Source organism: Notolepis coatsorum (assembly GCF_963971535.1).
Source record: "Notolepis coatsorum genome assembly, chromosome: 4".
In the NCBI taxonomy this organism is placed as follows: Eukaryota; Metazoa; Chordata; class Actinopteri; order Aulopiformes; family Paralepididae; genus Notolepis; species Notolepis coatsorum.
Window position 1 is genome coordinate 114,351,941 of NC_140168.1, and position 10,569 is coordinate 114,362,509.

General features: G+C 47.4%; 1 protein-coding gene across 1 annotated transcript; it reads left to right on the forward strand.

Moving 5' to 3' along the window:
* Positions 1 to 7,236: 7,236 nt before the first annotated feature.
* On the forward strand, positions 7,237 to 9,239 carry LOC311226658 (uncharacterized protein; the record flags this gene model as incomplete). Its single annotated transcript, XM_084312074.1, has 3 exons — positions 7,237 to 7,283; positions 7,736 to 7,771; positions 8,253 to 9,239. The coding sequence occupies exon 3, from the start codon at positions 8,256 to 8,258 to the stop codon at positions 9,237 to 9,239; it is 984 nt and encodes a 327-aa protein (XP_084168200.1). The 5' UTR covers positions 7,237 to 7,283; positions 7,736 to 7,771; positions 8,253 to 8,255.
* Between the last annotated feature and the right edge of the window lie 1,330 nt (positions 9,240 to 10,569).

The following is a 10,569-nucleotide window of genomic DNA, read 5'->3' on the forward strand; positions in this document are numbered from 1 at the left end:
CTAGACCTATCTGATTTCCTCGCCAGGGAGGTCAGCAGCCTACGACTGGACAGGTTTGTGTGGAGTGGACCAAGCCCAAGACCAGGACCTCGGGGATCAAATGATAACTGCCGGTCGGTGACCGTTATGCACCAAGCCGAATCAGTACCGCAGCACAAGAACCACAACACCCCCTCGACGAAAAAGGAGTGGAAGATTGAATGCCAGTACTGTGAAGGGGAACATCGGCTGTATCAATGTGACACTTTCAAGAAGCTGACCACGGACGAGGTGAGTCAGTGGATCAAAGACCACCGCCGCTGCTTCCGCTGCGCGCGCAGCCATATGGCAGCTGAGTGCCGTTTGAAGAAGAAGTGCAGCAGGTGCGGCGGCGCCCACTTGGAGGTCCTGCATGACATCAACAGGCGTCCGCCAGGACAACAAAGTGGGCCCGTCACGGTAATGTACCAGGCCGAGGCGGTGGCACCAGTACCGAAGATCCACCAGACCGCCCCCTGGTGTACCGACTGCTACAGCAGACACTGGGAGTCACGGTGCTACTCGGACGACCGCGAGTCGGCACCACTCCAGAAGATCCAAGGCAACCGACCAACAGGAGTGCTCCATATAGACCAGCATAGCGGGACCCCCCGAGTGCTCATCAAAGTGGTCAGAGTGCTCCTGAGCTACGAGGACAAGGTCCTGGACACTTACGCCGTCCTAGACGATGGGTCTGAAAAGACTCTCCTCCTCGCTTCCGCCGCAGCCCAGCTGGATCTGCGGGGTGCCAAAGGAACAATGACAATACGTACCATCAGAAGAGACCAGAAGACCATAAAGGGTGAAAATGTCTCCTTCAAGATAGCAGCGGTGGACCAGCCCGAGAAGCAGTATAGTATTACCAACGTCTTCACCAGCCACGACATAGGCCTGTCACAGTACACCTACCCCATTCCACAGCTGATGGCGAAGTATGTGCACCTACGTCAACTACCTATACCGCTTATCGACGGCGCCACACCGACCCTGCTCATCGGCTCCGACCACGCGGACCTCATTCTCCCAATTGAGGCGGCCCACATCGGACCCAAAGGATGCCCAGTCGCGGTTCAGACCCGACTGGGGTGGACGCTCCAGGGCCCCCTCTACGGACTTGACAGTAAACCCACGTCTACACGCTGCCTGCACACAAAGGTGAGCGACACCGGCCACTCTCCCGTACAGCCCGTTGAGAGGCTATTGACATTAGGCGAGAGGCCTGTGAGAGAACCGTGGGCACAAGAGGGAGTTCCGAACTCCACCCCCCTCAGCTGCGCTCCAGACGTAGCTGACCTCGAACCCAGCACCCCAAGCGACTCCTTGATGGGGCGGCCGGAACCGGCCCCTCCTCAGACGGGGTACAGACCAAACAAGAGGAACAGACGGAGGATGTGGAGGCACAGCCAAGCACAGATCAACCAGTCTCAGGCCCGCTTCCTCCTAAGCCCCCCTCCATCCCGTCCAGCCCGTCAGAAGCGGGTCAAGGACAGGGACAACTTAAAGGTGGACACAACCGTTCTGATCATAGACCAGTCACTACCCCGAGCTGCGTGGCCGGCCGGCCGCGTAAGCAAAGTGATCACTGGTGCCGACGAAAAGGTCAGAGCGGCAGAAGCTCTCGTCCAGGGACGGACATACACCCGACCCGTGGCGAGGCTGATAGAGTTGCCAAGGCTACCTGACTCCCATTGATGACGACCATGACCCACTGACTTTGTGAATTGCCCTACTCCTCACAACGGACATTGAGTAGTGGACAAGACGGTTAATCTGTCTCTGCTTATCTAATTAGGTGCGGACAAATTAGGAGGCGGCTGTTACAAAGGGTCAGATTAAACCGAATATATATATTTATTGCTTGAGATCCCTTGTATAATATTTGTATATCGTTTGATATCCCTTGTATATTCTTTGTATATATACACGGAATACCCCTTTACCTAGGTACAGGCCAGACCATAATATTCGTTCTCCTATTGGACAGCGACCCCTAGGCGCCAGCGACCATACCCCCAATGGCGAGTTCAAAGCCACCACCAAGGCTTGTCTCAACATGTCCAGGTTTGCGCAGTAATACGAGACAGAACTGAGGTTGGCACTAGATTATTCACCTTACGTATAAATACGTCGCAGGTGGATACAGCAGCACTTAGTCCACAGTTCATTCAGTTCATCATTCGTTCAAAGTAACGTTAAGTCTTATCCCAAAGTTAAAGCCTTCACCACGAGTCAACGACCAAGTGAAGTGAGCAACCTTGCGTCTAAATAGAGCACTTAGAACCGTGTGCGAATAGGATAGTAAAAGTGTCAGAGCTTAGTGAAATAATGTCAAGTTCGACCTAGTTAGTGTGAAGTATAGTGCACAGGAGAATCTACACCGGCGAATGCAGAGCCTTTTCCGGCTGGATATATTGCTTTGGTACTGTGGCTGCTGGAGCAGAGAACCGTCTACCCCACTGCTGTGTGGGATCTACCCGTGAGGAGCATCACTCGAGCCCGTCTCTAGGAAGAGGCTGGCTGGCTTTCATCCATGCTGTCACGCATACTTGGATTATAGCTGCTGCTTTGTCTGCCGATCGAGGGGAGTATATGTACCGACTCCCGTAGCTGGAGCTTATTGATTCCTCGTTGATCCAGACTTTTGCATCCGAACATTCCTCTCCCCTGCTGGCTTACAACCGGAGGGAACCCCCTTAGTATCTCCAGCTGACTACGAGTGTACCTTATGTAATTCTTATGCTACAGGTGGTGTCAGTTATACCCATCTTATGATGCTCATGGACTTACGCTCTTGACCTACTTAAGTGTTCTTTGCCATATAAGCGCAATTCATAATTCCCATTCTGTAACCTATCGTTGCTTACTATAATAATAAATCCCTCCAAATATAACTTTCTTTGTTAAGCTGTATTCTTGTGTGGGTGTTCACCATATATACCGTGTACTGTATGGCCAGTAATTAAAGTACATAACTAAGTAGTGGTTTAATAATACCATACTCTCAATACAGTCAGGGAATTGTACCCCTCAGTTACACATAGTAAAATATGGTCTAATGCAGGGGTCGGGAACCTATGGCTCGCGAGCCATATATGGCTCTTCTGGTGACAGCATATGGCTCCCAGACATTTTTGAGTAAAAAAAAAAAAAAAAAAAAAAAATCTTTTTTTTTTAATGCTTGTGATATTTCTTAATAATACTGTGTAATTTTAAAGTAAACAGAAATTAGTTTTGAAGATACAGCTAATAGTATCTGTAGCTGAAGATATAGCGAGCAGAGCTGGCGAGGGGACACAAGTGGACAGAAATTAAAAATCTTCAACCTGAAGACCAGCTGATTCTTAAAACTTGGAACGAGCTTCCTGTGACATACCACACAATGCAGCGTGAGTATTGCCGTATTGACCATGTTTGGCTCTACATATGCATGTGGGCAGTCATTCTCGCATATGAGGAACATTAAGACCAACCTACGCTCACGTTTAACTGATGGAAGCCTCAACGCCTGCATGAAGCTCAACCTCACCACGTATGAACCAGATTACAAGGCCATCAGCAAAACCATGCAGCACCAGAAGTCGCATTAAAAGTAAGACATATTTAATTTATTATACGTTAAAAATACTATATGGCTCTCAATGAAATATATTTAGAAATATTTGGCTTTTATGGCTCTCCCAGTCAAAAAGGTTCCTGACCCCTGGTCTAATGTATAAGTATGTTTTCATCTCTTTCTGCAGCTTTCTCCAGAACGTGATCTATAGCCCCAAATGCAGTATATTGATGATGAAATACAGTTTGATGGCAATCGGGGCGATATACAAAATTTCAATTGGACGTACTTCTAGAATGATCTACGTATGATCTGATGATGACCGGATGGGCGGGGGATCGTTTATAATTCCGTGGGCAGCGTTATATCATTCATCTATGTTCATCATAACAGTTTATATGGAACACGTTCAAAAATAACGCTGAATCTTACCGGATCTTCCTCGCGCCGTTGGACGATCAGCGTGGTGTAGACCGTTTTCGATTATGGGATGTTTATCCTGATGAACCATTTCCAGCTTGTATAATACTATATACGTCCAAATCATGTTGTTTATCGAGTTATTGGCAATGGATCGCTATATATTGTGACGAGCCAGAGTGCCGAGAGCCAAACCGAGTGCCCGGAAGTAATATGGCCGACCAGCACAACCTCCACAGCACTTCCTGTTTGGTGATTGCGCCGATCGGCCACCAGATGGCGCTCCTGAACCGCCAGAGAGCTCAGTGGGTCCTCCTGGTGGATCTCAGGCCAGCGGAGGGGAAATATGAATCCGATCACAGATTTTTGAAATATTGATATTAAAGACGCTGTAAAGCGTCCTTCGGCAACTTGAGCATGGCCGGGAATGACGCTGTAAAGCGTTTTCCGGCACCCAAAGTGTTAATGTATCTGTTTCAACAGGTAAATGGGTGAATCTTATTAGTGGTTTTGTTTATTATTTTAATGTATCTGTTTTAACAGGTGGATGAGTGACCCATATTGTTTATTTTGTATGATTTATTGTACTGTTCATTCCATGTGCTATTTCAATGTGAATTAAAAAGAGAGTCTCTCTGGATGTGTTAGGAGAGTCTATGGACCGAGGGCGCCATCTTGTGGCCAAGATAAGACAAGATCAATCCTGTGTATCTGATTTTAACAGGGTAAATAAAAAGCCTGAGATCCAGTCCTGCCTGGTTATTGACAGCACACAAGAACACAACGCAGCATAAACCGGTTACATTGGTGCCGTGACCCGGATTCATCTGCCATCGATGTCGTCTCGATCGCCGTGGGAAGCAGAAGATCGCCTTTGTTCCAAGTTGGTCACTCTTGGCCGTGTGGGGCATTTTGAATAAATCAAAAAAAAGGAGAAAAGGTTGACAATTAAAAAAAGGAGAATAATTACTTCAAAGTGTCAAATAGAATAAATCAAATACTTTATTAGATAAGGTTTTTAAAAAAAAATAAAAAAAAAAGAGAAAAGGTTGAAAAAAAAAGATAATAATTACTTTAAAGTGTCAAATAGGAACATTGGATTATTGGATATTGTGTGACTATATATATATGTACTTATGTACGTATGATTTTTATTTTTGTATATTTCTGTGAATTTTTCATTTGTCATGGATTCAGAAGGGGCTGGGGTCTCTGAAGGAGAGAGTTTATCTGGGGTGGGCTTTGGGAGAGGTTGGTTTTTGGGTGATGAAGGCCAAACGCCTAGGGCGGGTGGGTTGCAAACCCCACGGTTTTGTTCCACTGGTGGCCAGGTCCCCCGGTATGAATTGCCAAGCCCACAAACAGCTTCTCATGTAGATGAAGGCCAAACGCCTAGGGCGGGTGGGTTGCAAACCCCACGGTTTTGTTCCACTGGTGGCCAGGTCCCCCGGTATGAATTACCAAGCCCACAAACAGCTTCTCATGTAGATGAAGGCCAAACGCCTAGGGCGGGTGGGTTGCAAACCCCACGGTTTTGTTCCACCTGTCCCCATGAGAAGCGAAAGGGGGGCCGCCCGCGCATCAACGAAGGCACGCGGCCCGCAGCCAAAGGAAACAATCAGAGCCCACTTTTTCCGCTGGTGTTGGGGAAGGGAGTGATCGGAGAGCGGGCTGCTCGCGGCAGGACGGTGACGGCAGGACGGCTAGGCCGACCCACCCATGGCGTCGGCCGGGCGGGGCACTGTTTCAATATGTCAAAAACAAAGGACTGATGTTAACACGGAGCACCAGTGGTGGTTGCAAACAGCAACCTCCACTGTGGTGTGCACCATGAAAGGGTTAAATGAATAAAAGAACTAAACCACAAAATACTGCAGAATGAGCAAACCCATACACACAACGTTAAGGGGAGGCGGACCAGAGCGAACTAGTCCCGCCTTCATTCAAAATATTCACAACAGCACACCAGCCCTAGCTTAGCCCATTTACCAAAAAAGGTAAACAAAGCCCCCCCTGCACTACTCCACCAGTATACCGATTGACCGTCAGTATGAATGGTTGAGAGGAGAGAAAACTGTAGCAAGACAGACCTTCTCATAGCAGAGTGACAGAACGAAACAATAGCCCACTACTCAGGGGGTGGGGGGCTTCGCGTTTAAATTCGCACAGGGCCTCACATTTCTCCCAGGCGGCCCTGCCCCTATACTACTACAGCCTAGCGTGAGGCGATGTGGGACCCAGATCAACAACCGCCTGCGCACAGACACGCAACATGTTTACCATGTCGGCTGGACCCATAGCCCCACTACCCGACGCCAATGTGGATAGGAACTAGCCAGCTGAGCCATAACCCGCCGTTAAGTCCCATCCTGCAGTAATATAGCTCTACTGCTACACCGCCGAGCTCACGCATCGCCCCAGATGGGGACACCGTTCCATAGACCCCGCCGGAACCCAAGGTAACATACCTGGCCAGGCTACCTAGCCACGGCCTACCCTGTTGTCAACCCATTTACCCGAAAAAAGGTAAATAGGACTCAGCAAAAAAAAACCACAACAGCTACCGACTGACCTTCATTGATGAACCGGGCAAGAGGAGGGAGAAGTGACAACATCTCACGGCGGAGACATTAGAACAGCGTAGCAGTTAGCAGTAGTGGTAGCATGTGGCATTAGCGATAGCATGTAGCATAGCATTAGATGTTTAGTAGCACGCCCAAGACAGCTTGGAAACCGTTCCCTGCAGTGAACGTTCACCAAACCATCCTGCCCCCGGCGCCAACACACAACATGGTTGTGTAACAAAACAAACCAGCATTACTAACACTAATACCCATGCCTGAAGACACAGGGCCTACCTGGGTACAAGCTGGCCCGACAGCCAATCTTGTACAGCTGAACCTCGATCTGCTGTCATCAGACGAGGAACATCAACATAGGCCCGTCGTGTCGCCGAAAACATGCGTCGAAGATGCCAGGGGCCAGCAACCTCCGGTAAGCTTTCAACATTGACTCTGATCTTTTTCATCCTGCTAGTTACGTAAGGTGCACGCAGCCAGTACGCTGGAACGAAAATAGAGGAAGGGTGTTTGGTGACCAGAGTCATGGTTATATGGGCTACGCCTCCATAGGGGCGGGGCCCCATACAGGTGTGGGTGCATGTAACGGAACGTAAACCAATCCCGGTCACCCTCTTTATCTGGGAACGCCCAAACCCAACTTCGGTCACGCCCCATCTTGCGCGGCATTCTGGATCTTTCCTCACAGCCCCACCAGATTTTCACGTCGAAAGGTAGGTGATATGAAATCATACTTATTTTAGAGTATATATATCAAATTTCATGAGTATTCATCTATATTTAGTCATCTAAAGACTACTAGATGTGAACGTTTGTACCACTGCAACGTTATAATTGTTCGAATGTGTTCGGGGCGACGCTGATTTCCAAGTAAAAGTAGCTTCCTGTTCCTTAAACACGAACTCCCACTCGCCCCAAGATGAAGTCAGATTGTTTGGTTATGTTGCTAGCATATATAGCCAGTGTTTTGTCCGACGAAATGTGTTGTACATTTGTAATCTTAATAAGAGATCTAAGTTTGTCTGAACGAGTGATGAACTGAGGTTGCGCGAAAATAATCGAAGGGAGAACAATAATTTTCGCGGGGAAAATAATGAACTGGTTTTCTCTCTCTCTCTCTCTCTCTCTCTCTCAATCTCTGTATAAAAAAACATCTGAAGCATAGACAGTGACAAAGTCCAGAGACAGCACAGCAGACACGGTAGGTTTGTGTGTGCTTGTTTGTTTCTCTACAGGTGAATGGAGGTGTGTGTGTGTGAGGCTGCCATGCTGAACTGGGTGAAGGTAAGGTTGTGTGTGTGTTTGCATGTCTGGTAATATTTCAGCATAATCATTTTGGTTTCATGCTCATTCATATTCAAGTTCATTAACAAAAGGCAAGATGTTCTTGATACCTTCCATTGTTCTGCATCTTTTCATCAGAATTTCACTCATATCCAACAAACCATAGCAATAAACTAAATTCATCATTGAGGTCAACAACCTCCTTATCCATATTCAAAAAAACAATTCAAATCTAATTTAATTTCATCATAAATCACTCACATAAGTTCCCTCCTAGCACTGTTTTTTTTAAATAATGTGCTAAATAAATCAAATAAAATAAACTCGTCAGTCGTACAATAATAATAAAGTTCATATTATTTTACTTTCTTGTTTAAAATATTTTTGTGTGTTTGCAGAGCATGCCTAATATCCGGCAAATGCGGAAGAGGGAGAGGAAGGTGCGTCTGTGGACCCAGGAGGCCATGGATCAGGCCATTGCAGAGGTCAGAGCAGGCAGGTGGAGTGCGAGGCGGGCAGCCACGTTGTTCGAGGTCCCTAAGTCCAGCCTGATCGACCGACTCAGCGGAAAGGTGTCTCCGGCCTGCAACATCGGCCGGGGCACCTATCTGACCCCTGAAGATGAGAGTTCCCTGGTGGAGTACTGCTTGTACTCTGCCAGTTATGGGTTTCCGCTGACGAGGTCGCAGGTCCTGGCCCACGCCCTGGCCATCTATAACCTCCGTCACCCAGGGAACCTAAAAACATCCCTTGGCCAGGGGTGGTGGATCAATTTTAGGGAGAGGCAACACCATCGCCTCACGATCCGGATCCCGGACACCATTGACCGTGGGAGGGCAGCCTGCGCTAAGAGGGGGGCCATAGAAGAATACTTCAAGCTCCTCACCAGCACCATGGAGGAGCACGGGCTGAGGGAGAAACCCCGTCATATTTACAACTGTGACGAGACGGGGTTTCAGATGGACTCCAACCGGAGGAAGGTCGTTGTGCCCCGTGGGACGAAGCACGCCTACAGGCAGGCCCAGGGAACCAGGGAACACATCACGGTCCTGGCCTGCCTCAACGTGGCTGGGGAGGACGTCCCCCCTTTTATTATTTATAAGGGGGGCTACCCAGGAGGGCCCTACAATAGGGAGGGAGTCCCCAATGCCCTCTACGGGAAGTCGCCAGCGGGGTACATTGACTCAGAGCTTTTTAGGAAGTGGTTCACCGACCACTTCCTGAAGTATGCCACGGAGGAGCGCCCGCTGCTGCTTGTGATGGACGGTCACCAGTCCCACCTGGATCCAGAGCTGGTCCGGACGGCACAGAGGGAGAGGGTCATTCTCCTGTGCCTACCGCCACACACCTCTCACATCCATCGATCATTGTCGCAAAATAATTGACCTTCACTGACGTTTAAAACACCTCAGCGCTGCGCCTCGGTATTTTAAACTCCGTGTCGGTCAATTATTTTGCGACAATGACCTCGTAGCTATACATTATCCCTTACTTATTATTGGACCTTGGTATATTGTAATCAAGCAGCGTCATAATAATAAATTTCTTTTTAACTGCAGGTCACACCACCAAGAGGCAGAAGCTGGGGATCTGGCGGTGTGGCCGGTGTAAAAAGGCGAACCCCCCTGTGGACTCTGAGGGTTTGGTGTCGTGGGTCCAGTGTGACAACTGTCACAAATGGTTCCACACCATGTGTGTCCAGTGGGAGGAGGAGGAGGACGAAGATGCTAGTTTCTGGTGTTACTGGTGTTTGGATGAATGAGTGTATGAATGAGTGAGCGAATGAAAAAATTTATAAATATGTATGGTGTGCTGTAAATAGTTATTGTTCTAAGTTATGTTTATTGTATTTTTTATATAATGTTTATAAAATTTTATGAAGTGCTGGCTGTTGTGTTAAATTTGTCATATTTTTGTTGAAAACACATGTACTCACAAATGTTAATGTGACAAGTGATTGTGATTAATATTTTGTTTGTTAGACAAATAAAATGGGGATGTTGTTTGCTCCTGAGATGAGATGGTAGACAAACGACACTACCTTCCAGCTGACAGTAGATGGCAGCATTGATTTTAAAGGATGAAAACAGGTTCAAACAAAAGAACTCCATTTTCCAAGACCTTTTTTCACAGTTCACAGGTCAGCAGGTCGGTAAAAGTTGATGAAAATGCGATCTGAACACAGGAGCGTTAAACTATGAATGCGCCCTCACGTCACCTCAGTACAGTGACCGTGAATGGCCACCTAATTATCATAATTAAAGTGCATCATTAGCATTATGTTTGTTGTCTAAAGGGAACTAAAATGGTAACATTTAAGTTTTTAAATGATATCCGCATATATAGGACAAATAAAACAGCGTTGTTTTGTAAAAAACTCCAATGAAAACGGCGCAAGGTACGTAATATTCGCTATTGTTATGCAAATGTGATAGAATCCTATAAAAAGGTGGACGCACTTGGGCACTGTGACGTTAGTTGTTTGTTGGGGATACAGTAGGTATCATAGGAGATAAGGGGTATCTCATAAGGCTCAGAGCGGGACGCGATAAGCAAATACGATATATAACTTACCTGAAATAGTCACTGCAGTCACACAGGAGGGCCTTGTGGGCATTAAACTCAGTGCTGTTGACTTTAATAACCACATCACAGAACCTTCCCTCCAGAGGCAGCTCATTAAAGATTGTACAGGACATTGTATCCTTTTCCATG